Here is a 27,729-nt window from a genome sequence, read left to right on the forward strand (position 1 = left end):
ATCCTGTTTTTTCCCCGCCTACCCTCTCTCTGCTTCCCTTCCCCCCCCCCCCTCCGAGTCCTTTTGCATTCCTCTCCTCTGCCTTTCCACACTCCCTCTCATGTCTATTCAGCCCCCCCCCCCTCTTATGAGTCCTCCTCCTCCATCAGCTCCTTCCTCCCACTTCGTTTTTCCTCTCCTTCCCCCCTTTTCTTTCCCATCATCTGTTCAGGTTCCCCCCATCTGCCCCCGACTGTGGTGTGTCATATTTGTGCCAACTTCTTAGTGCAGTGTTCAAGTGAGGGGTCAGTGTTGTGCGCTTTCCAAAGTGTCGTGAACAGAAATCATGCTGTCGCAGGGTGTGATTTTTATATCTCTTGTGAACAGAAACCAGACTGTCACTGTGTCTTTTAATTGTCTGTCTATTATTTTACCTGTCTGCTTCCTGTGTATTTTATTAACATCACCAACCCTTTGTTTTATGTTTTAAGTTCCACAATTTTCCGCCATTTTACCATTTAAGTCAACGATTTTATCGCCTACTTTTATAATTTATTATCTTCATTTTTAAAACACATTCTGTATGCTGAAGAGCGGCGTACTAAGCTGCTGCCAGCCCGCCCCCTTCGGGGGGAACCGAAACTCAATAAAGGAAAAAAAAGCGGCACGTAAGTAATGATAAATATTCTGCTTTCTTTTTAAAGAAGTAGTTAAAGATATTTTTTCCATCAGCACGAGCAAATTTACGACCATCTGCTTGCTGTAGTCTGCTGCAAATACGAGGAGCAGGTGAAAGCATGGTGAAGCTTTGAGAGGTAGTTAATACATAAAAAATATATTTCGAGAGGGTAAACTGAGGCTTATTCTGTTTCAGGTATAACTAGTTACTCGTTTGTTAGCGTTGAGAACACACTGTGTAGCAAGAGAAATGATTCTGCCTCTACTCAGTTACGGAAGAGTGCAGGAGTGGTGGCGTGTTGCAGACGGGTGAGGCGCTGATGCAGGACGCGGTGGACGTGTTGTCCGAGGCTCTGTTCCATCAGGACTCTCAGCGACCCCTGCGCGCTGAGAGCCTCAAGTGCGACGGCCCAGCCTGGAAGCGCGGCCAAGGCGTTCGCCAGGCCCTGCACCACGTTAGTACTGACACCTGCTACTCTCTCTCACTCTTTCTCTCTCTCTCTCTCTCTCTCTCTCTGGCTGTTGTTTCACACTGTTCATTTATCTAAACTACGGCAGCCATATTTCCTTATTTATTGGTATAATTTTTCTCTGTCAGCTAGACTGCACAACAGCTCTTCAATTGCCACATAATAATTCACAGTTAATTTCTCATTTATATCATAGAACTATTAGTTTTTACAGGGTTTCATGAAAACCCTGAAACTTATACTAAATGACAGGTAGGAAAGGTACTAAATTAACAGTGAAAACTGATTGTGAGACGAGAAAATAAAGAAGACTGGAAAGGTAGAAGGTGTACATCATCCCATTACTAACGCAGTCCAGGTATAGAGGCGTAGGAATAACTTCGATCCTGGTACCCCTGGACGGCACGGTTCGCTAGACTACTCTAACACTTCAGGTCATCGTCGAAACTCCGGGGAGTTAGGTTACTCTTAGCTGCGAATCTGATGTCACCACTTCACTTGTGTTTCTGCTATATGTTGAGCACAAACTAACATCTGCAGCGTACAGTACCCAAAGGAGCCAAACAAATTTTTCCTTAAAATGGAAAATAGGATCTACGGAGAAGGCTTCAACCCTGCCAACCAACAACAGACCAACAGCCACTACACTCACCAGTAGTGGAGATGATGAAAGTTCTGAGTGAATACTTTTTCTGAGTCATCAATATTTTGACTCGTTTCATTTTGATGCGCCCCGCCACCAGTTCCTATCCAATGCCAAGCTTTTCATTTTAGAGTAACATTTGCAGCCTACATCCCCAATTATTTCCTCGGTGTATTACGATCTCTGTCTCCCTCTACAGTTTTCACCCTCTGCATTTTCTTCTAGTACTATGGAAGTTGTCTTAAGTGATATCCTATCATCCTGTCCCTCCTCCTTGTCAGAGTTTTTCACCTATTCCTTTCTCCGCCGATCATTTGAAGAACCTCCTCGTGTCTTACCTCATCAATCCACCTAATTTTCTACGTTGTTTTGCTACACTTCACCTCAAATGCTTCGAATCTCTTCTGTTCCGGTTTTCCCACAATCCACGTCTCACTGCCGTACAATGCTGGATTCTAAACGTACATCCTCAGACATTTCTTCCTGAAGTTAACGTCTATGTTTGATACTACTAGACTTCTCTTGGCCAGACAAGCCCTTTTTTCCAGTGCTAGTTTATTTTTTATGTCCTCCTTGCTCCGTTCGTCATGGATATTTTGCTGCCTAGGTATCAAAATTTATTTTTTCTACTTCGTGATCATCAATCCAGATGTTAAGTTTCTCGTTGTTCTCATTTCTGCTACTTCTCAACACATTCGTCTTTCTTCGATTTACCCTCAATCCATATTCTGTCGGGTTCGATTCCCAGCGGGGTCAGGGATTTTCTCTGCCTCGTGATGGCTGGGTGTTGTGTGCTGTCCTTAGGTTAGTTAGGTTTAAGTAGTTCTAAGTTCTAGGGGACTGATGGCCATAGATGTTAAGTCCCATAGTGCTCAGAGCCATTTGAACCAACCACCATATTCTGTACTCATTAGACTGTTCATTCCATTTAACATATCTGTAATTCTTCTTCACTTTCTCTGAGAATAATGGCATCAGCGAACCTTGTCATTGATATCCTTTCACCCTGAATTTTAATCTCACTCTTGAACCTTTGGTTTATTTCCGTTATCGTTTCTCCGGCGAATAAACTGAATAGTAAGGGCGAAAGACTATAACCGTCCCTTACACCCTTCTCAATCCGAGCATTTCGTTCTTTGTCTTTCTTGTTGTTTCCTCTTCGTTCTTGTATATTAGCCATCTTTCGCTATAGCTTACCCCTGTTTTTCTCAGAATTTAGAACGTCTTGAACCACTTTACACTATCGAACACTTTTTTGGGTCGGAAATGTTTAGATTTTGTTCTTCCTAAATTCTAATGGTATGGCACCAGTCTCATACATTATACTCACCAACATCAATAATCGTTTTGTTCCCACTTTCCACAATGATTTTAGAAATTCCAATGGAATGTTACCCATTCCTTCTGTCTCATTTGATCTTAGATCTTCCAAAGCTCTTTTAAATTCTGATTATAATACTGGTTCTCCTATCTCTTTCCTGTCGACTCCTTTTTCTTCTTCTATCGAGTCATCAGACGAGTTCTAACCCTCATAGAGGCCTTCAGTGTGCCCTTTCCACGTATTCACTCTCTCCTCTGCACTTAAAAGGGGATTCCCATTGCACTCTTAATACTATCCTGAATTTCCGTGCACATTTTTGTACTTCCTGCTTTCGTTGATCAACTGAAGGATTTATTCTGTTATCCATGGTTTCTTCGCGGTTACCTTCCTTGTACCGACGTTTTTGTTTCCATCTTCTGTGACTGTCCTTTTAGAGGTTAGGAGGGGACAGATTGTTCCCTCCTCATTATAATTTTACGTGATATTCAGTGGCTCATTTCGTAAAGAATTAATTTTCGTTTGATAAACTGATTAATGTAAGACCTTGAGGCTATAGTGAAGAAATGGACAACCAGTGTTTATTTATTGAACTCCATAATACACTCCCTTTTAAGTCTCCTACTGTGTGGCTACGCGTTATTTGGATCTGATAAATGGTAGTTCGTCTTCTAGATGTATTAATTCAGAGACAGGTAGTTCATTGAATATCTGGTGACAACTTAAATGTTAGAGAACAGTCAGCAAAGATGCACCTGTTTGATCCGGGAAAACGGGAATTGGCAACAGGTTCCCCCTCCGCTTCAGAAAGAAGAGCTGGGTGATCAATGTGTCGTTGCCGTTTGATTGAATTCATGGTCTGCACTTCAGAGAGATCACACGGAACCTATGAAGGAGTCCGTCTTGGCAAGAAGATATTATTTCTGGGACGAAGTATACTTTAATGAATGTGACCAATCTGTTCTCTTTCAGGCGACTTATAGTTAGAATGACGTTACGACAACTTTTTGCAGTAATTTTGATAGTTTTACGGACAGAATTTTGCTTTCAGATGAAAGCATGCAGACTCACTCCATTCATTAGTTTCAACGTAATCTTTCGGTGCCTTAAGCACACATGAATAGGAATAGCTTTGCAATTCATTTAACATGATTAATAAAGTTAACGTTTAGTGTTCTGAGTAATTTCTGTCTATTTTCCTTTGTAATGCGGGCCTCACCGAAGTAGGTAATGAACAATGCGGTCGTTACCACAGTTACAGAAGATAGTCATATTGGGTGAAATCAAACAGGTCATGCGTGTGTTAAGTGTGAAGTATTTAATGCTGAAAGCGTGTGAAGTTATTTGTTGAAATTTCTTGAATATATACGGTTGATCTTTGTCGGCCGGCCGTAGTGGCTGAGCGGTACTAGGCGCTACAGTCTGGAACCGCACGACCGCTACGGTCGCAATTTCGAATCCTGCCTCGGGCATGGATGTGTGTGGTGTCCTTAGGTTAGTTAGGTTTAAGTATTTCTAAGTTCTAGGGGACTGATGACCTCTGAAGTTAAGTCCCATAGTGCTCAGAGCCATTTGAACCATTTGGTCTTTGTCTCTGTACTGCCTCACATGGATTTACTGCGGGAGACCAGAGCATTACTTCCTAACGTAGTTTAATGAATACGAAAAGCGTGTGAATTTTGGCACAGATGAAAATCCAAGATGATCAACGCGAGGAGTAATAATTTATGCCATTGGTTTCGATTATTCACGTGGTGACGTACCGCACAATCAATGAGCTTACAGATCGTACTTGAGGATAGCTAAGTCGAGGTTACTTGTGTATGAATCGTGTGAGGAACTTTACTATTATCCAACCCCGTGTAAATAATTAAGATGAGTGAACTTAATGACTTGCGTCTGCCTGTGAAAGGAGATGACTGCACAGTCAACACTGAATAGCACGTTCTTGATGAGATTAAATGAAATCGTGTGACGAAATTTCTAGGATATATTAATTTAATTTTCTTTATGCATGTACGTCCATGTTCGTATCTGCCTACCCCAGTTTTCTGCCATTCCATTTCGTATCGTGATTTAAAGTGATATTATTGATAGCCAATTCCCTGGTTGCAAGGATTGCTAAAAACGAATGAATAAGAAATATCACTAAAGATCATGCTCCAGCACAGGGTTCATTATGCTAGCCATATAATTCCTTCCCCCTCCACTGAGCACAGAATAACGAAGAGAGGCCGTGCGGAGTTGCCACGAGGTTTGAGGCGTCATGTTACGAACTGCGAAGCCTCTCCCGCCGGAAGTTCGAGTCCTCCCTCGGGCATGGGTGTGTGTTTGTTGTCCTCAGCTTCAGTTACTTTGGGTTAATTTCTGTGTAAGTCTAAGGACCGATGACCTCAGCAGTTGTGTCACTTAGCAATTCACACACATCTGGATATTTGGTCAATAACCAAGAGACCACTAATTTAACAAACTGGGTGCCCTCAACGCTAGACAAAAGTGTTCGTTCAGATCTCACTATTACAAGTTTGTCATAATTTTGCTCTTGTCCTATGTTTAGAGAAATGATAAATTTTCCTATAAAATTAATTGTGCAAAAGTAATTATCCATTGCGTTTCGCGTAATAATCTGAAATCTCACTTTTTCCACTGACTTCCTGATTTCCTGAATAGAGTAATTCCATTCTCATTGTAACTAGCCATCCAGTGTTTAAAAATGATTTAAATCGTAGTATGTAGACCATATTAGTGTGTGATATGAAATATTCTTCTTATCATTATGAATTAACTAATTAATGTATAGGGCCGCCCCCTTTAAATGAATCATTGAATCACAGAAGACAGTGACGTAAACAACATTCCAATCGAAATATATGCACATAACACACACTAGCATAGACTAAGAAAGATAATCAAGAGAGACAAGAGAATAGGAGTCTTTTAAGATGTCCACCCAACTTCGGCTTAACTGCCTACTGAGCTACTCAATATCAAAGTATCTATAGTCTCAGAGAACTTCAAGCGTATTTCTTCATTGCTTAGTACTTCCGTATCCAACTTCTTTGGCACTGATCATTCTTCAGTAGTCCGTTAAACTTCAATCTACTCTCCATCATTACTATATTGTGATCTGAATCTATATCTGCTTCGGGTACGCCTCACATTCTAATATCAGATTTCGGAATCTCTGCCTGACCATGATGCATTCTAACTGGAATCTTCCTGTGTCTCCTATCCTTTTCCAGTTATACCTCTTCTCTTGTGATTCTTGAATTAGTATTCGCTGTTGCCATCTGAAATAAATTGCAGCACTCAATTAGTCTTTCTCTTCTCTCGTTCCTCCTACTACCAAGCCCATATCCTCTACTTGCTACTTTCTGCTCCCTCCCCTAAAACCGCATTCCAGTCCCCTGTGACTATTAGATTTTCGTCCTCCGTTGCGTACTGAACTTCCCGTTGAACATTCTCATATACTTTCTCTATCTCATCATCTTCTGCTTGGCTCGTCGCGATGTATACTTGAACTACTGTTGTCGGTGTTGGTTTCTTGTCGATTCTGATGAGAATAGCACTGCCTCTGAACTGCTTACAGTAACTCACTCTCTCCCCTATCTTCTTATTTATAACGAATCCTACTCCCGTTATGCAAATTTCCACTGCTGCTGATATTTAACTATACTAGTTTGACCAGAAATCCTTGTCTTCTTTTCGTTTCACTTCACTGGCCTCCACTATATCTAGATGGAGCTTCAGCATTTCCATTTTCAGATTTTTTAGCTTCGCTGCCACGTTCAGGGTCTGGGCATTCCACGCCCCGACACACAGGACGTTACACTTTGCTTGGTTATTCAGTCTTTTTCTTATAGTCACCTTAGACTTGGAAGTAAACACCCGGAGATCCGAATGGGGACTACTATGGAATCTATTGCCAATGGAGAGATCATCATGACACTTTTTCAGTTACAGAGCACATAAGCTGTGGATACACATTAATGTGACTTTAATGCCTCCCCCCCAGGAGGGGACTGTCAAGGCAGACGTGACCATGAGAAAGAGATTGAATAACCAGCGAAAGGATAACGTTCTACGAGACGCGGCGTGGAATATCACAAGCTCGAACGTGATAGGAAAGCTAAAAAATTGAAAAGGGAAATGCTAAGGCTCAATCTAGATATAGTGGCTCTCAGTGAAGTTAAATGAAAAGAAAACAGGGATTTCTGGTCAGATGAGTATAGGGTAATATCAACAGCAGCAGAAGGTGGTATAACGTGAGTAGGATCCATTATGAACAGGAAGGTAGGGGAGAGAGTGTGTTAGGGTGAACAGTTAGGGTTGTCCTCTTCAGAATAGACAGCAAAACAACACAGATAATGGTAGTTCAGGTACAAACGCCGACGTCGCTAGCTGAAGATGTAGAGACAGAGAAAGTATATGAGGAAGTTGAACGAGTAATTCAGTATGTAACGGGAGTTGCAAATGTAAATGTCATAGGGGACTGGAATTCAGCTATGTGCGAAGGAATAGAAGAAAGGGTTACAGGAGAATATGGCCTTGGTACTAGGACTGAGAGAGAAGAAAGATTAATGAGTTCTGTAATACATTCATCTAGTAATAGTGGGTACTCTATTCAAGAAACACAAGAGAACGAGGTATGCTTTGAAAAGGCTGAGAGATACGGAAAGAGTCATCGTGGTAGGGCAGAGGATCCGAAATCAGATACTGGATTTTCAGGCGTACCCAGGAGCAGATATACTCAGATCACAATACAGTAGTGATGAAGAGTAGGCGGAAGTTCAAGATATTAGTCATGAAAAATCAAAACGCAAATAAGTGGGGTGAGGAAGTACCAAGGAATGAAGACATATGGTTGAAGTTCTCTAAGACTGTAGATACTACAATAAGGAATAGCTAAATAGGCAGTAGAGTTGAAGAGGAATGGACATCTTTAGAAAGGGCAGTCACTGAAGTCGGACAGAAAAACATAGGTGCAAAGAAGGTATCTGCGAAGAAACCATGGGTAACAGAAGAAATACTTCAATTGATCGATGAAAGAAGGAAGTACAAAAATGTTCAGAAAAATTCAGGAATACAGAAGTACAAGTCGCTGTGTAATGAAATAAACAGGAAGTGCAGGGAAGCTAAGACGAAATGGCTGCATGAAAAGAGTGAAGAAATCGGATTGTCGGGAGGACTGACTCAGCACATAGGAAGGTCAAAACAACCTTCACTGGAATTAAAAGTAAGAGTGGTAACATTATGAGTGCAATGGGATTCCACTGTTAAATGCAGAGGATAGAGCGGATAAGTGGAAATAGTACACTGAAGGCCTCTATGAGGGGGGAAATTTATCTGATCCGATAAAAGGAGAAAGATGAGTTGATATAGAAGAAATAGGGGATGCAATAGTAGAATCAGAATTTAAAAGAGCTTTGGAAAACTTAACATCAAATAAGGCAGAAGGAATAGATAAGATTCCATCTGAATTTGTAAAATCATTGGGGCGAAAGTTCAACAAAATGGCTATTCAATCGGTTTGTAGAATATATGAGTCTGACGATATACCATGTTAACTTTGGAAAAAGTTCTCCGAAGACTGCAAGAGCCGGAAAGTGCGAGAATTATCGCACAATCAGCTTAACAGAGTTTTACCTGTCACCCAGTTTCTGCAACTCAGAAATGCTAGTCACTGTTGTCGCTAGGCTGGTTTTACAGCGCGCTACAATACTTGAACTATCTGATCTGTCCCGCTCATGTACAAGGTAACAGAAATGTGCTGAAATCTGTGTGGATGGTGCTGGCTCCATATACACAATCTGCCCTAAAAGTATCAAGACTGTTTTTATTCTAGGGGTAGAAGCGACGTCAGCGCAGGAGCTATAGTGGCATATTGAACTAACAACTGTAAAAGACAGCTCTACATTAAACGAGTCAGTTGTGAGCAGGCGGTGTTAAGTAATGGAAAGGCGACCATGGTGTGTTGTGTCAAAAATCGAAATAAAGCAACGAATGATCACCTCTAAATCAAGTGTCCAAGATATTCTCGAGAATTTTTTGGAAAAATACAAGTGCAAAGTCTGTCTCACACACCTTGGCTCCAGAAGAAAAAAGGACGTATAGATGCCTGCTCCAACTTAATTGAAATGAAAAAATATGGACAATTATTTTCTGTAAACGATCATTACGGGTGACGAGACCTGCTGTTATCAATAAGAATATACCACAGAACGACAAACAGAGAATGGATCTCTGACGGCTCTTCAAGAACGAATAAGGTGCGAATGTGATGCACGAGTTGTACATCTAAAAGTCTTGCAGTTTCACACGGCTGTATGGACTTTCTGTGCGCTGCACTCAAGTGCAGGGTGATCGTGTAAGACACCTGAAGCATTAAAACCAGCATTTTAACGTTTCTCTATTTTTATTTATTAAACCAGACTACAAATTTTTTGACTGGGGGGTATAATCGTTTCCACGTGCAATTTGCATAACGATTCCCTTTGCCTATTTTTTATTTAGTAGCAGTGCTAAGTATCATGAATATTATCTTTTCTTGCCAGCATTTCTCCCTCTTTTTGTTTTATAAAAGTATGTCGGGATGTTTGTAAGGTAGCTGTGTAACTGAAGCATAATGTACATTTCATTAAATAGAGAAGTAGCTCATCACATCCTCTGAAGTGATTAGAGGTTAAAATCCTGATTTATGCTCCGCATACATTTCATACAGCTTAAACTACCTGTGCAAGGATCTGAAGGTGGAAATGTCTAGCCAAAATTAACACTGTCGATGTAGTCGCATTTGTACATATAATTCTCAGATAAACGTCCAGCTGACATCACCCATCCATTCGTATTAAAGGGGGTGAACGTGAGACGAAAGGGTAACTTCCTACAAGTCGAAGTTTGGAAATTTTGACATGGTAGGGAAGCTAGAAGCTCTTGAAATGTAAATACAAAGACTCAGTCTAGACATGGTGGGGAACGTAAGGTGAAATGGAAAGAAGGCAATGATTTGTAGTCAGACAAACAAAGAAGAAAATGGTGTAACAGGAGTAGGATTCGTTATGAGTAGGAAAGTAGGACAGAGTGAGTTACTGTCAACAGTTCAGTGATAAGATTCTTCTCTCCTGAACTGACAGCAAACCATCGGCAGCAACAACAGTTAAGGTACAAGTGCTGACATCACAAGCAGAAAATCTGTGAAGATGTTGAACGAGTATTTCAGTATGTAAAGTGAGGTGATAATCTAATAACGATAGGGGATAGGAATGAGGTAGTAGGAGAAAGAATAGAAGAGCAAGTTAAAGGGCAGTAAGGAATTAGTAATAGAAATGAGAGAGGAGAAAGTCTAATTGAGTTTTGCAATAAATTTCGACTAGTAATAGCGCACACACTATTAAAAATGACAAGAGAAGAAGGTATACTTGGAAAAGGCCTGCAGACAAAGAAAGTTTCTAGGTAGATTAGGTCAGACAGAGATTCCGAAATACGATGTTTGATAGTGAAGCTTAGCTAGAAGCAGATATAGACTCGGATCACAATTTAGTAATGATGAAGAGCAGAGTGAAGTTCAACAGAATCGTCTGCAAGAGTCAATCAGAAATAAAGCGCGTTTGTAGTTTACAGGGCTGTGGATGCTGCGATAATGAATACTACAGTAGGTATTTCAGTTGGAGAGATATGGACATCTCCAAAAAGGGAAGTCGCGGAAGCTGGACGCAGAAGTAATAGGCACAAGGAAGGTCGCACAGAAAAAACCTCGGGTAAAAGAAGAAATATTTCAATTGATCGACGAAAGAAGAAAGTATAAATATGTTCAGAAAAAGACCGGAATACACAGTGATGAGCCAAAACATGCTGACCACATACTTAAAACTGTGTTGGTCCACTTCTGGGACGCAATTCAGCGGTTATTCCGTGTGCCATGATTCTACAAGTACTTGAGAGGTTTCCGGAGGTTTGTGGCAGCAGATGCCTAGGCACAGATCACGTTTACCGTAATTTACGGGCGGTCGGTTTGCGGGCGCGGAGCTGGCTCCCGATAACGTCCTAATTGGGTTTCACCGGATTCAGATGAGCCGAATTTGAAGGCCAAGACATCAACATGAGTTCACTATCATGCTCCTCAAACAATTGCTGCCCTATTCTGGCCTCGTGACACGGACAGTTACCCTGGTGGAAGATGCCACCACTGCTGAGGGAGACATCAAGCATAATGGGTTACAGGTGATCCACAACTGTCGTGGTGCCTTTCATTACTACCGTATGTCCCATGGAAGTCCATCTTAATATCCACCATAATATAATACCGCTTCCGCCGGCCTGCGTCAATGGCGCGTTGCACGTTCCAGTAGCCCTTCCCCTGGCTGACGGCTTATCTGGACACGACCATCGACATAGTTTAACAAAAAAAAAAAAAAAAAAAACTGGATTTAGACCACCATGCGACACGATTCCATCGATCGGGTGTCCAATCTCAATGATCTCGTTCCCACTGTAGTCATAATTGAGGATGTTGTTGTGTCAACATGAGAACATGTAGGGGTTCCCCGTTGCGGAACACCGTATTCAACAGTGGCCGCTGAACGGTGTTCTCCACAACACTTGCACGAGCGCTAGCACTGTACTCTGTTGTCAGATGTGCCACAGATGGCCGCCTATCCTGCTTTAGAGAGCTGGAAAGCCTCTGATTCCTATGTTCTCTGATGAGATATGGACGCCCAACTTCTTGTCGCCTGATCGTGGTTTCAGCATTCTTCACCCAGTTTGCATTGACGCTCACGACAGTAGCACTCGAACAGCCGACCAACTTCGCCGCTTCCGAGATGCTCGCTCCCAGGTTTTGGGTCACAACAATCTAGCTCTTGTCAAAGTCGCTGAAGTCGGCGGATTTCCGCATTTGCGCAACTTATCTGCGCTAGAATGATTCCCCATTTGTCTCTGCTCCGCTGATACGCTTCTCTTACCGCGTCACGTGCCCTCAGCACTACCAAGCAGCATACAACCTCGCGTTGGGCAGTGGTCAAAATGTTTTGGCGCATCAGCGTAAGTCACTTAGGAAATAAATAAATCGGGAGTGTGGAGGAGACAAGATGAAATACATATAGAAAAAATGAGAAGAAATCGAATAGTTAATTCTCTTCGGAAGGTTTGACTCAGCATATGAACAGTCTGAACAAGGTCAATTGAAAAAAAAAAAATCGACAATGTTAAGAGTACACTGCGAATGGAACTGTTAAACGTAGAGGAGAGGGCAGATAGGTGGAAAGAGTGGTTTGAAGGTTTTACGAGGGGGAAGGACTGATGCGATAATGTGACAGAAGAAGAAATGCAAGTCGTTATAGAAGACGTAGGGTATCTAGAATTAGGGTCAGAGTTTATGCTAGCTTTGGAAGACACGCGATTAAACAAGGCAGAAGGGAGAGGTAACATTCCTTCAGAATTTCTAAAGTCATTGGGGAAACTATTAAAGTTAGTTGTAAAATCCTCGAGATTGCAGGCATACCATCAGACTTTCAGAAAAATATCATTCATGTGATTCTGAGGATAGAAACAGAAAATAAGTGCAGGAACTATCGCACAATCAGGTTAACAACTCATGCATCGAAGTTGCATAGCACATAAAATTAAATATGTGTTAGACGATAGTTTGGCTTCATAAAGGGTAAAAGCAACAGAGAAGCTGTTGTGACGTTGTAACTGAAAACTTAAGAAAAATAAAAACTCGTTTATAGACTAAAAATGCATTCGACAGTGTAAAATGGGGCGAGAAACAGGAAATTCTCACGAAAATGGGGGTAAGCTATACGGAAAGGCGGGTAAATAAACAGTACACTATCTGATCAAAAATATCGAGACACCCCTAAGTAAAGTGGAATTAACCACCAAATGTCACGACAGGGGGACCCGCCAGTGTAAAAGGAGGCGGGGAGTATTGTATCGTCAGTAGAGAAAAAGAGACTGTAGATTGGGTCTATCAGGAAACATCAGTGACTTCGAACATGGACTAGTCACTGGTTGTCAACTGAGCTACAAGGCCATACGCCATTAGGAGCATTTAAACCCTTCGAAAGGTGACCAGGCGACTGTTGATGTGATTGTGAAGTAGTGGAAAGGAGAAGCGACAGGTACAACTAAACCAAAGCCAGGCAGGCGTCACGTGCTGACAGACAGGGACCGTCGAACACTGCGGAGAGCTGTTGTAGAAAGCTGCATGAAATAAGCGGAAAAAATCAGTTGTGCGTGGCAGTGAGCTACCAGCAGTCCAGCTAGTACACGGTACACTAGGGAGTAAAAAAGAATGGGATGCAATGGCCGAGCAGCTTCTCATCAGCCACTCATTTCTCATGTCGCTGCAAAACGACGCTTGGCATGGTATAACGAGTGACGTCACTGGACGGTAGATGACTGCAAACGAGCGATTTGGAGTAACGAATCAAGCAGTACCCTATGAAAATACCGGGTGATCATAAAGTCAGTATAAATTTGAAAACTGAATAAACCACGGAATAATGTAGATAGAGAGGTACAAATTGACAAACATGCCTGGAATGGCATGGGGTTTTATTAGAACAAAAAAAAAGTTGAAAAATTGTCCGACAGATGGCGCTTCATCTGAAAAGAATAGCAATAATTAAAGTAACAAAGTAGGACAAAGCAAAGATGATGGTCTTTACAGGCAATGCTCAATATGTCCACCATCATTCCTCAACAATAGCTGTTGTCGAGGAATAATGTTGAGAACAGCGCTGTAAAGCATGTACGGAGTTATGGTGAGGCATTGGCGTCACATGTTGTCTTTCCGCATCCCTAGAGATGTCGGTCGATCACGATACACTTGCGACTTCAGTTAACCCCAAAGCCAATAATCGCATGGACTGAGGTCTGGGGACCTCGGAGGCAAAGCTTGACGAAAGAGCACACGATCATCACCAAACGAAGCGCGCAAGAGATCTTTCACGCGTCTAGCAATATGGGGTGGAGCGCCATCTTGCATAAACATCGTACGTTCCAGCAGGTGTTTATCAGCCAGGATGGGGACGATGTGATTCTGTAACATACCTCTCACCCGTCACGGTAGCGGTTACAAAACTAGAATCACGTATTTCCTCGTAGAAAAAAGGCCCGATAACGGTAGATGTGATAAATCCAACCCATACCGTGACTTTTTCGTCGTGCAATGGAGTTTCCACGACAGTTCTAGGATTTTCGGTAGCCCAAATTCTGCAGTTGTGGGCGCTGACAGACCCTCGGAACGTGAAATGGGCTTCGTCGGTCCACAAATCGTTACTCAACCAATCGTCATCTTCCGCCATCTTTTGAAACGCCCACACCGCAAATGCCCTCCGCTTCACTAAATTGCCAGGTAACAGTTCATGATGCCGATGGATTTTGTACGGATAGCATCGGAGGGTACGCCTAAGTTCCAACCAAACAGTAGTTTATGGAATGCCGGTGCGACGTACGACTGCACGAGCGCTGACTTCCCCGTGCGTAGACGAACCCGCTATAGTCTCCATTTCTTCCTGAACTGTCTCAGCAGCATTACGCCTTGTGCTCGGTCAGCCACTACGGGATCTATCGTCTAAACAACCCGTGGCTTCGAACTTCGAAATCATTCTCGCCACAGCTGCATTTGTCAACGGACCTTTGCCAGTTCGAATCCCCTTCCTATGGCGTTAGGATCGCAACGCTGAACTAGCACATTCCCCATTCTGATACTACAGCTTCACTAAAAGCGCTTTTTCAGGTAACGTCAACATGCTGCGACTGCTGGCGCATCTGATTCTCTCTCTCATTACAACTCCTTTCATACACGATTGTCATGCGCAGTCACTGACGTTTTGCTGTACAGCACCTTCTGTCGGACATTTTGTGAACTTTGTTTATTTTTTGGTTCTAATAAAACCCCATGTCATTCCACACAGGTGTGTCAATTTTTACCTCTCTATCTACATTATTCCGTGGTTTATTAAGTTTTCAAATTTATACTCACTTTTTGATCACCCGGTACAACGGAAGGGTTTGGTTTGGTAACGGGAACGTGATATACCCTTCCGTGTAGTGTCAACAAAGAAGTATTTAAGGTGCGGTCCCCTAATTGAGATAAAAAAAACGCTAAATGCTGAAGAATACAAACACATTTCACAACTTATGTACAGTGTACAGTAGAGGAACAGTTCGGAGACGATGACTGTTGGTATTAACATGCCAACGCAACTTATCATGAAGAATCATCTGTGAGGCAATAGTTTGTGGACAGTAACAATCTTGAAATGGACTGACGTGGCAACAGTCTCAATCCGAACTCTTTGGATCACACTTTCGAATCATTTACAACGTCAACGTCGCTCCAGACCCGAGTTCCCAACATTATTTTCCTCTTTGCTTTCGGTTATTGAGTGTGAATGGGCTGAATTCCTCCACAGGCTTTCAGACGTCTCATTAAGATGATCCAGCAGAGACCAAGCCCTCATCCAGTATCAAGTGTCGGGATACTTTTGATCAGGTAGTGTGTGTACAACTACCAAGACTGAACAAAAAGAATGGAAGACCAAAAACGAAGGGCTCGGATTAAAAAGGGTGTAAGACAAGGTTTCAGTCTATTACCTCTGCTGTTCAAACAATATGTCGAAGTTGCAATGACCGAAGTACAGGAAAGATTCAAAAGTGGGTTCAAAATTCAGGGTGAAAGAATATCAATAATGATATTTGCTGTCCTCAATGGAAGCGAAGAAAATTACAGAACCTGCTGAATGGAAAGAACAATCTAATTAATGAGTACACAATATGGATGAAAGTAAAGAGGAGTATCAGAAACGAGATTAGCTATAAAGTTAGTACTAAATTGCTGAAAACGAAGTGGGCGAACTGAAGGAACACGTCTAGTTTGGAAGCAAAATGACACATGACGGACGACGCGAGGAGGAGATAAAAGGTGGACTATGGCAGGTAAAGAGGGCGTTCCTGGCTAAAAGAACTCCAGTAATATCATATATAGGCCTTCATTTGAGGAAGATATTTTTTATAACTTTTGGATAACAGTGTTATATTGACAATGAATCATGAAAAATCAGAAAAAACGGAAATGAACGTCTGAGATGTGGTGCTAAGGATGGAAATCGAAAATTAAGTGCACTGAAAAGATAAGGAATGAGGAGTTTCTCTGCAAAGTCGCCGAAAACGTGAAGGTATGGAAAACGCTGAGTAGAAGAAGGGACAGTTTCGAACGTCGCTGATTTGAGGTGGATGTTCTTACTTTTACAAAAATAGTATTGCGTCATTTTTCCCGTGCGTGTTTCTTCGCATTCTTCTGACGAGACAACCTCTGTCCGTTTTCGCATCAAGTAGTCGGACTGGACTGTGGATAGCGCTCTGATGCCACTCTACTCCTGGCGGCGGAGAAGCAGCGAGGCGCTGCTTCTCGAAATAGGTTTGCTTTATTTGCTACCACAAAAAAATGTCCGGTCTTCCACAGGGAAGCTATCGCGGTCATGGTGCCAAGGACCATACGACTCCCTTCTGCATGGCTTGCAGCCGTATTTCTCCCGATGACTGTGTCCGTTCAGAAATAATTTTACATGTTAAAGCTTCGGTTAATTGCTTGCAATTTTGTGAAACTACTTAGGAATTCAATAGTTTCACACATTTACTATATTGTTTTATCTAAGACACGTCTCTTTGATTTCTTCTTGGTGGACACCAGAACCCTGACAAATTCTTAGAAAGTATTCATCATTTCCACCACGCTGTTTGGACAAAATAGGCCTATGTACTTTATTTATCGTAACTGACCATTTCAGAGCTTTAGTTCATTTTAAAATGTGCCTATAGCACATCACCACATGAGATTTGAACAGAAGACCAAAACGTTAAAGTCTCAACAGCCGAAATGGATGTAGCGTGTTAAGCTATACAAAATAAAATGCATACCCATCCTTCTAGTAATTATACACTGACCGCCCAAAAGTTTCCGAGACTGATTTTATTCCCTGGTATACTGAGGCGACAAAAGTCATGGGACAGCGATGTTCACATATACCGATGGCGGTGGTACCGTTTAAGCAAGGCATAAAAGAGTGGCGTATTGGCGAAGCTGCCATTTGCAATCAACTGGTTCATGTTAAAAGTTTCCGACGTGATCATGGCCGCACCATGGGAATTGAATGCGGAGTGGTAGTTAAAACCAGACGCATGGGACATTTCGAAAATCGTTGAGTTTTTCAATATTCCGAGATCCACAATGTCAAGGGTGAGCCGGCGATACTAAATTTCAGGCAGTACCTCTCACCACAGACAACGCAGTGGCCGAGGGCCTTCACCTAACGACCGACAGCAGCACCGTTTGCGTAGAGTTGTCAGTACTAACAGGAAACCAACAGTGCGTAAAACAACCACAGAAATCAATGTTGGACGTACGACGAACGTATCGATTAGGACAGCACGGCGAAATTTGGTGTTAATAGGCTATGCCAGCAGACGACCGAAGGGAGTGCCTTTTCTAGGGGCACGACATTGCCTGCAACGCTTCTCCTTGGCTCGTGACCGTATTGGTTGGACCCTAGAATACTGGAGAACCGTGGCCTGGTCAGAGGAGTCCCAATTTCATTTGGTAACAGCTCGTGGTGGTGTTCGAGTGTGGCGCAGATTCCACGAGGCAATGCACCCAAGTTCCTGCAAGGCACTGTGCAAGCTGTTGGTAATTCTATACTGGTATGAGTTGTTTTTACATGAAAAGAACTGAGCCCTCTGGTTCAACTGCTACTTGAAGACCATTACACCATTTGCAGCTATTCGTGTACTTCATATTCCCAAACAACGATGGAATTTTTACGGATGACAATGCTCCATGTCACTGAGCCACAATTGTTCGCAATTGCTTTGAAGATCATTCCGGACAACAGTGCGAACGTTTTGGCCACCCAGACCACCCGACATGAATCCAATCGAACATTTGTGGGACATAACATAGAGATCAGTTCATGCACAAAATCCTGCATCGGCAACACTTTCGCAATTATGGATGGCTATAGACGCAGCACGGCTCAATGTTTCTCCAGGGGCATCCAACGACTTGTTGAGTGCACACATCGTTCAGCTGCTGCCCTACGCCAGATAAAAAGAGATTCGACACGACATTACGAGATACCCCATGATTTCTGTTACAACAGTATGTAAGTGACATGAGGGCCGTAACTTTGGTGACTGTTTGAAGTGACTGTTTGAACTAACAACTGTTAACAACAAATGTGCAGCCAAATACAAGCAGTTAGTGTTAAGTACGAGCACTTGGAGTCGTGGACGTGTGGCTGTAGTGCGTCAACGTTGTTGAATCCTAAATCAGAATGGAGTAATATCTGTAAATGATGCGTTCAAGAAATTTTCCAAATGTTTTGAAGAAGAGAGAAGTATTTTCAAAGTATGCCTCGCATACCACGACTCCTGAACAAAAACAACGACCGTGGACTCCTGCAGCGACCTGATTGAAATGTGAAACGCAAACAATTCTTTTCTGTTCTTTTCTGAGAAAGACCATCACTAATGACGAGAGCTGGAGTTAGCAAAACGAACTCACCTCAGAACGAAATTGTGCAAAAGTTCACATCAAGGATCAACACTGACTACATAACCGACATTGAAGCCGATGTGACGTGCGAGTTCAACATCATCGCAAAGAAGGATTTTTGTGACTGTTTCGCATGGTTTCATGAATGTTCCGTGCGTTGTACTCAAGTAGGGTGGGTCTATGTGGAACACATAACGCATTAAAACCACCATTTTACGTTGCTTGTGGAGAATAGGAAGCAAACGTGTAGCAGTTCCACCAGTGCTTGAGAACATTACTCTATATTTATAAAAATGAGTGACATTAGGTGAAGCAGAATTAGAAATTGTATTCATTTATCTCTCAAAGTTTAATTACGACAACAGTTTGTATACGAGATACACGTCTAATTTTTAAATCATTATCTGGGGTACAAGCGTCTAATATCAATCAAACTGACCAAGCTTCTATGAGCATACGTAGAAATATTTTATGTCTGAAATTTTATAGTTTTGAGCAATAATTTGAAATAGATATCAGCAGGAGAATTTACAGACACAGAGAGAACAAAAATAAACCTATAGTTAAAGATTAGACATGGACTCCAACAAATCGTCAGTACAGATCGACTATGTCCATTCGAATAACCGAAGTGAATTGGTATAGAGATTATTTTTCTTGCTAGCAATGAAAGCAGTTGACAGGATAATGAAATAATATACATTATAGAGGAACCTTGAAAAGTGGCCATTGTTGCTCAAAATTTAAGTAGGATGCAGCAAATGAAGTGAATACTCAGTTGCAGAATGGGAAAAAATTTTGTCAGTAGAAATTCAGCCACAAAATGTGAGATTTGTAAATTCGAAAGGTGAAATTTTCCCATGAGATTTCTGATAATGAACTGCATGCTTTGGAGCTTGGTAACAGGTAGAGAATGATCGTATTCGGTTTTGTACATACAGATAGACGTCTGGAACTGATACTACGAATCCATCACAATATATACATGTGTCTGAGAGGTTAATAAGTGCACTTGTGCATTATGTAAATGACAGTCAGCTACTATGTCTGTGTGTGTGTGTGTGTGTGTGTGTGTGTGTGTGTGTGTGTGTGTCATATCTCACCAACGAGAATCAGCTGAGCTTTGCATGTCGGCCTGCCTGTTACACCCCGAAAGGCAGATAATTACGCTACTTTATTGCCTCTGGAGTCTGCAGAAATCACCACGCCGGTGTGCGTACTATCCAAACAAGAGTAAACTATAATGATCCAGACATAGGCTACAGTTAGAAGTAGACCTTGTGTATCCTGAAAACATCCATGAATTTCGCTCTGTTGTATCATTATGCACAGAGAAAATGATAAAGCCAGGAGTTCCAAACAAGCTGATTTCAATATTATCCAATAAAAAATTAGGTAATTCACTATAGAAATATAAAACAGTCTCTGAACAATAATCTTTTAAGAAACAAAATTCACCGGATATTATCATTCCGTCAATCTGGCTGCATCAATATTAATGCTGAGAAACGTATGAATGCAAAAAGTAGTTCTGAAAAAATTTCTTTTAAATTAGTGAATAGTGGAAAAACTATGCAGAATGTGGAAAAAATGAGTGATTTGAAACCGGTAACACATCGAGAACATAGACATTGACCTGTTGCTCTGTCTGCAATACTGAATTTAGAGCAGTGTCGTGTTTAAGCAAAATCTGGTTGCTACTGAAGTAAGCAAAAACAAAACCTCTACCTATAGGAATGGCTAGTGTAGATATTTCTAAGACACTGACGGGTATATGTTGAAGAAATTTGAAGCAAGAAGTGTAAATATGTTTTACTCAGATATGTATAGTTTAATTCATCATGGAACTACCTCAAATATTTATTATTACTTAAAAAGTTATGTGCACAGTTGTTCTGACAATTCGGTTTACCCCAATGATAACATTTATAACATCCCATGCATCCATCAAAAGAAATTAAGTTTAATGAAGGATGAATTATTACACAATTCTCAGAACAGAGAGAAAAAATATACACTCTTAAAACTGAAACACAACACGTAAGGTGGGGCACAAAGGGTGCGAAATACTCATTAGCCGAGGAATTAGTCATTGGTAACTGCTGAGAATGTTTGTTAAATAACTTGATAAATCGGCTGTTCAGTATATCTTGATCAAAGTTACATAGAGTTACCACTGCAAAGTGAAATAATTGGCGTTATTAGCAAAAGGTGGTAAACACCTTGAAGTGTGCAGTATAGCATGGTATCATTTTCTGGAAGACATGCCTAGTCATCACTTGTATGTGCAACAGAAAGTGATTTACTATTGACTTACCAGTAAAGTACTTTTTGTGAATGTAATGAACTGAAATTGTAACCTATGTGTTGTAGACGTAGAAAAGACGTAAACTAAAACTGTAAGCTGCATGTGATGTTAAAGTAATGTACTGAAATTGTAACCTACATGTAGTAGTTACATAATGATTATGTAAATGTAAGACACTGATTGTAGATGTTTTATGGAAATGTAACTCAGCTGAGGGGTTATTGGGACAACTAAATGTGTGTAATACAGCTGGTTTGGAAGTTTGGCTTAGGAAAGGGGATGGTAGGAAAAGGGGTGTGGCTTATGAATGGCAGAGGGGAGCGGGAAGGGGGAGGGGAGCGAGGCTTAGGGTGGGGAACAGTAAGGGGTGGGCGAGGGAGGTGAGGAGAGAGGGAAGGGGAGGAGGACGGTCATGGTCAAAACTCAAATTTGGTCTGAAATACCCATGCATTCTTACTTCTCCTGAAAGTATTATAGAAGCTCCCTGCAGCCTTCGACGTGAAGCTGCATCTGGTCGTCTTGAAACAGTAGTGACACAAACTTCGCTGGAATCCTTCTCAGTTCTTCTGAGAGAATACTTTCACAGGTACCACAATTTATTCCCAATATGATGCAGAGGTTTTATATGTTATGTCTACAGTCAAGGAGACTCAGGTCCCCCACTTTCTGAACATTTGCTGATGTGTCGCCAGTTGACGGCCGACCCGAACGATTATCATGATCATTCGATGTTCACACTTTGGTGAGACGCTTATATCAGTCGTAAGCCTATCTCTGACGTAATGAGTTGTCCTCCATATCTTGCTTCAATATTTAATGCGTTTCTTCAGCGGTTTACTCAAGTACATAACAAAATTTCGTACAGAAACACCGCTCTTCCAGGCTAACCACAGCAAAAGCACAAAATTACTTAAAGACAGCAACTGAAATACGCTTACCGCTAATTGACCAAACCGCTCAGCTTGCAGCCACCTGTCACACAGATTCAAGAACTCTTGAACGGCGAGACACATGGCGGTAACTCGCTGCTCACGTAACCATTTGCGGGCAAAATTCAAGTTTCTGGAACTTCTGCAGGACATCTCGTATAATGTGGTGAATATTAGAGTTCAATGATTGCGAATTTTGTTGATGGATCGTAGGTACAGCACGAGGGAATCTCTGGAAGCATCGCATTCGACGACCTGGGGCGACGCGTGGGCTTCTCGCTGGAAGTGCTCCAGCTGTCTGCTGCTGGATTTCGGCGCGTCGGCACCTGGACGCCGGCCCAGGGCTTCTCCAGCACCAGGACCAACAAAGAGGACATGGAGGATACGCGGAGCATCCTGCAGGGGCGGCACCTCATCGTCTCGTCCAGGATTGTGAGTACGCACAAGTGACGTGCTGCCCACTCATAGCTAAGTTTCAGGTGTGAGTAGTTTAGAACTGCCAGTTCGGGTGACAGCAAAGTCAGCACTTTCGGCTGTGTCAGATTAAAGCTGACACAATTAAGTTTATTATATTGAAGGTCACGCTTTACCCTCGCCTTCACCTATCTCCCCCCCCCCCCCCCCACCACCACCACCACCAACCCTCTCTTCTCCTTCCTCCATTTTGCTCTTGGCGGATAGCAATCATTCTAGGTCTGTACTCTGTAGTGAGAGGATCATAATGGAATGATACCTGCAGGGATCACTTGCTTCCTCAAGCCAGAATAAAAAGCAGAAGAACACTGGCAGTAAGTATTTATTTATCAGTTAATAACAATAATATTGTTATTAACATATTCGGTTATACTTACGTTTTGTCTTGTTTTCAGCAGAGCAAAACACCTTTAGTAGAATTGGAGGTCTTGCCTGCACCATCACAGCAACAGCAGCAGTCCACAGGTGGTTTTCTTGATTTATGACTCCCAATAACTGTAGACTAATAGTCACATATCATGAACTGGTCGTTTACTAAATGAGGTCTCGATACTGTTCAATCGAATTGTTTATCTCAGCTGTTTTGTTCAGGAATCTCGCTACTTGCATTAGTGCTTGCTTGACAAAATCAGATCCACTGCACAGGATGCAACAAAATGAAGAACCAGATTTGTTATTAATTTAAATAAAGATCACCTCGCTGGTGATTGTCTACATCATCGAAACGTATACAATGTTCGCCATCCAACTGGACGCTATAAGTAGGGTACCCCGCAATATACATATTTCTCTCTGTCTATGCAGCAAAATCTCAGAAAGTACTGCAGGGACTTTCCCAGGGTTTTCACCAATAGATAGACTGCTTCACGAGGAGGGTTTCTGTATATAATCTGTAAGTACAGTAATAATAATAATAATAATAATAATAATGTCGTGTGACGAGGGCCTCCCGTCGGGTAGAGCGTTCGCCTGGTGCAAGTCTTTCGATTTGACGCCACTTCGGCGACTTGCGCGTCGATGGGGATGAAATGATGATGATTAGGACAACACAACACCCTGTCCCTGAGCGGAGAAAATCTCCGAACTAGTCGGGAATCGAACCCAGGCCCTTAGGATTGACATTCTGTCACGCTGATCATTTTTTTTTTAATCTCATTTTTTTTGTTCGCTTTCGTTCGTTGTATCTGCTCGGGGCGGACGTCGTAAGACATCCGTTTAAATTCGTTGTTGATCTATTAACTCAGTTTTTTTTTTATTACAGAGGGCAGCTAACCCTCTGACGGTACACGCTAAGCTACCGTGCCGGCATCACTCAGCTACCGGGGGCTGACAGTACAGTAATGATGAGTATATAATATACGTATTGTTATCTGTTCCATATTTTATCTTAAAATGCCAGCTGAACTATCTATTTATAATGCACAAACACGAGAATTTACGCGTTTCGAACGTCGAACCTTCATCATCAGAATAATCGTACAAGAATCTCTTAAAAGTGTCCAGTATAAAAAATAAACAAGAACAATGGAATCTTAATAAAATGTGGCTACTTCCCTTGCACCCGTGTCCTTTTCATGTGTACACCCACATCACAGTCAACCGATAAAATAGATTTAAATGGAATTCCATATGTTATCCTGGACAAGCGCAGCGTCACAGTAACAGCCGTATGCATATATCTTCCTGAACGCCACATCCCGCAGGTAAACAGAGAACTAACGCTGATGAACACGCCAAAGACAATATCGGAGAAAGAAAGATGTACAACTACGTATTACACAAATCTCGTTATGAACTGAAAGCTGTGAAGTCAATAATTAGTGGATATTAAAAAAGATCTGAATAGTTTCTGAAAAAGTTATTTGTGTCACCTGTAACCTGTTCATCTAATGTATCATGACTTCCCAGGCAGTGTATAGTAATCTCCAGCTGTTTTAGTCGATCCAGTTTATTGCCTTTAATTGCACTGGGTGACTGGATTCATGAATATGCGTGGCTGAATTCTCGAAATTGTTAAGCAGAAAAACGCCCGTTTGTTTTTTGCGCCTTAACTTAAATGACCTACCAATTTGTCCTAGGGATGGAAAAAAAGACCGGTTAAACCGATACTGGTATTTTAGTTCTCAATGGTAGGTATTTTTCTGTATTTGTGTGGTCTCGGTTACAACAGCTTTTTTAATTTTTTGCTTATCACCGGATTAAAAACTGGCTTATCAATTTGGCACAGTAGCAGGGCTAAAATTTTTAGTTTTCAAATGCTTTTTTTAAAAAAGGAGTGTTCCTTGTTTGTATAAAATTCCGTTGTTTTTAAATATTTGATTATGATAGAAATTGGAAAAGCGAACAGCACTATTTTAATAACAACGCCTGCAGTTAGAAACTAGCGACAAACACATGGCATAAGAAACGGTGCAGTGTTGCAGAGACAATAACATTAGTCAACAGCCATTTTGCATCTGGGATGTAAAACATCAGCTAGAATGTATTTTGGTGTGTAGAATCCGAATATACCGTTCAAAATGTTCTACCAAGTACCATTTTTGAGTTTTTACAGGATTTTTTTTCGTATTCAGTATTTTGGTTTTTGCTGTTCTTCTGTTTTGATGTTTAATTGTTTGTTTTTGATTTGAAGGGGAGAACAAAAATATCTACAAATCGTCAGTAAATGGTTGGTGTGGTAATCCAGTGGCGTGAAAGAGATCCTCAGTGATTGTTTCCTGTGAAAGATGGTGCAAACTTTTTGTGTTTAAAACTTACACTAAGAAAAATGGCAACTAGTAAATATCGTTGCTGTCCAAACCACCCCGACTACTTTTGTTATGTGTGTGGGAAATTCACTGCAAAAGCCCAAAGAAAACCAATCACTGATTTGGTTAAGAAGGCATATAAATTGTATTTTAATTGTCCTGATGGTGATCAAGATAAAAATTTTGCACCTCACATTGCCTGCATAACCTGTACTACAACCTTAACCGAGTGGTTGAAAGGATCCATGCCACTCGCTGTTCCGATGGTGTGGAGTGAGCCTAATGACCATTATTCAGAATGTTACTTCTGTCTTACAAATATTTCGGGACATTCAAGCAAAACTAGACATAAAATAAAGTATCCAAACGTATCTTCAGTGCAGTTGCCTGTGACCCATGATGAGGGGTTGCCTGTTCCCGCCTGAAACTAGAATGCCACGAAACCAGACACCATGTCAAGTGAATCAGAAAGTATCGAACATATAGAAGAGCACTGCCTGCAATATCATGACACTTCGCCTCAGAACTTTACTCAAAAGGAATTGAACGATTTGGTTCGCAATCTAAAACTTCCGAAACAGCAAGGTTCAAAAATGGCTCTGAGCACTATGGGACTCAACTTCTGAGGTCATCAGTCCCCTAGAACTTAGAACTACTTAAACCTAACTAACCTAAGGACATCACACACATCCATGCCCGAGGCAGGATTCGAACCTGCGACCGTAGCGGTCGCGCGGTTCCAGACTGTAGCGCCTAGAACCGCTCGGCCACTCTGGCCGGCGAAACAGCAAGGGGGTCGAGACTGCAACAACGGAACCTTCTAGCTCCAGGGGCAAAAATTTCCTGTCAAGAGGTGCTTCCTTCGCTCAGTATTTCGATATGCAGAATTCCATGTGTGTATGTAAAGATGTCAATGGTCTGATGATGCAGCTAGGTGTACAATATAATCCACAGGATTGGCGACTATTGATTACTCCAGTGAAACCAGCTTGAAAACAGCACCTCTGCATAATGGCAATGTATTTCCATTGGTACCTTTGGCTTACGCAGTAGACATGAAAGAAACTTTTGAAACCATGGCTTTGCTGCTAGAGGCAATCAAATATAAGGATCATGAATAGCAGCTTTGCTGTGATTTAAAAGTTGTTTACAGGCTGTATTCACGAAATACTGCACCTTTTTGTGCCTTTGGGACCGCCGTGACACCAAGAACCACTATACAGTCAAGGAATGGCCTATAAGGAAGTCATACGTTTAAACCCGATAAAATCATTTTGCCTCCCCTTCATAGCAAATTGGGCCTTACCAAGAACTTTGTAAAAGCTCTGGATAAAGAAGGTGAGGCCTTAAATCACTTAAAAGAAAAGTTTCCCAAATTAAGTGAGGCAAAGCTGAAAGAGGGTATATTTGTTGGACCACAAATAAGAAAACGTTGTTTGTACTTTACTAGCAGAGTGCAAAACTTGCACCCACCTGATCTATACGGTAGTTTGTCGTCCTCAGACAAGGGTTGTACTGCAGAATAGTACCATCACTAGTTTGGAAATATTTTACTAGGTGTGGTAGCAATGAAATACAATACTCCATTTTCTTTACAAACATTAAAAACGGGAGGAGGCACAACAAACTTGCTACATCGTTTAAGGCGAAAACATCCGCATAGTTCCTTAAAAGAGAAGGCAAACTTGATTAACATACCTATAATTTTGTTGACGTGCTGTGATTTAGGCTAATAACTGGACCCTTAATTTTGCGGTTGTTTCAGGGTATAAAATTGACAGCATCCAAAAGTGACAATGCAGGGATGTCTCCAACCTGTGACCTTTCGCTCTCGCTGCCGTCGCGCCCGTCTTCTTTACTTTCGCAACCTTTGCTGGAGACAATGAGACGGATTTCTGCCACAGCCTCAACCCCATATCGATTGTGATTTCCTACTCCTTCACCCCCATTAGAATTTGTCAATGTACGTTTATTACTGGACGTAATAGCAATTCAAAACTGAAAACTTCCAGAAACTGGTTATTTTGAGCGGTTTTAATAGTCAGATTAAACTGGTGACGAATAGAACCGGTGTAACTGAAAACCGGTCATTTCAGCGATAACCACCATCCGTATGTCCTAAATAGCTTGAATTACTATTTTTTTTCCTTTATTGTTATTTCATGCCCTAGCTGAGGCGGGCCAGTAGCGGCCTACATATGCCGCTCTTCGGCCAAGTTGTACAACATATATACACGGCAGACAGAGAAAACATAAAAAGCACGGTGCACATAGGAGGAACAATGCACAATAAAATAGAAGTCGTTCGACGGAAGGCACTGTAAACGAAGGGTGGCACCAGTGGAAGAGATGAAGACATCCAGGCAGAGACGTGAACGTAGAAGAAAAAACTGATGAAAACACTGTAAACAAACGGAGAGACACAGACACACGGAAAACACTGGTGACGATCATCGGCGAAGCACTCACACTGATGATGTGGGGGGGGGGCCTCCCTCTGGGTCAAAGGGAGAGGTAGGAGGGCGGGAAGGAGGGGGTGGAGCCAGTGGGAGAAAGAAACGAGAGTGGAGGGGGAGGAGAGAGGGGAGGGGTTGGAAGCCCGGGGAGAGGGGTGGAAGTGGGAG

The 27,729-nt window shown here is 41.9% G+C and overlaps 1 protein-coding gene across 1 annotated transcript in view; it reads left to right on the plus strand.

Annotated features, from left to right (window-relative positions):
• The window catches only part of LOC126235248 (glutamate receptor ionotropic, kainate 2-like), a 309,725-nt gene that overhangs the window by 169,984 nt on the left and 112,012 nt on the right, over positions 1–27,729 (plus strand). The window contains exons 8-9 of the mRNA XM_049943979.1: positions 963–1,112; positions 22,098–22,316. Coding sequence (XP_049799936.1) covers positions 963–1,112; positions 22,098–22,316 — 369 coding nt within the window. The remainder of the gene's footprint in view (positions 1–962; positions 1,113–22,097; positions 22,317–27,729) is intronic.

The sequence above is a fragment of the Schistocerca nitens genome, chromosome 2, assembly GCF_023898315.1.
Source record: "Schistocerca nitens isolate TAMUIC-IGC-003100 chromosome 2, iqSchNite1.1, whole genome shotgun sequence".
Taxonomy (NCBI): Eukaryota; Metazoa; Arthropoda; class Insecta; order Orthoptera; family Acrididae; genus Schistocerca; species Schistocerca nitens.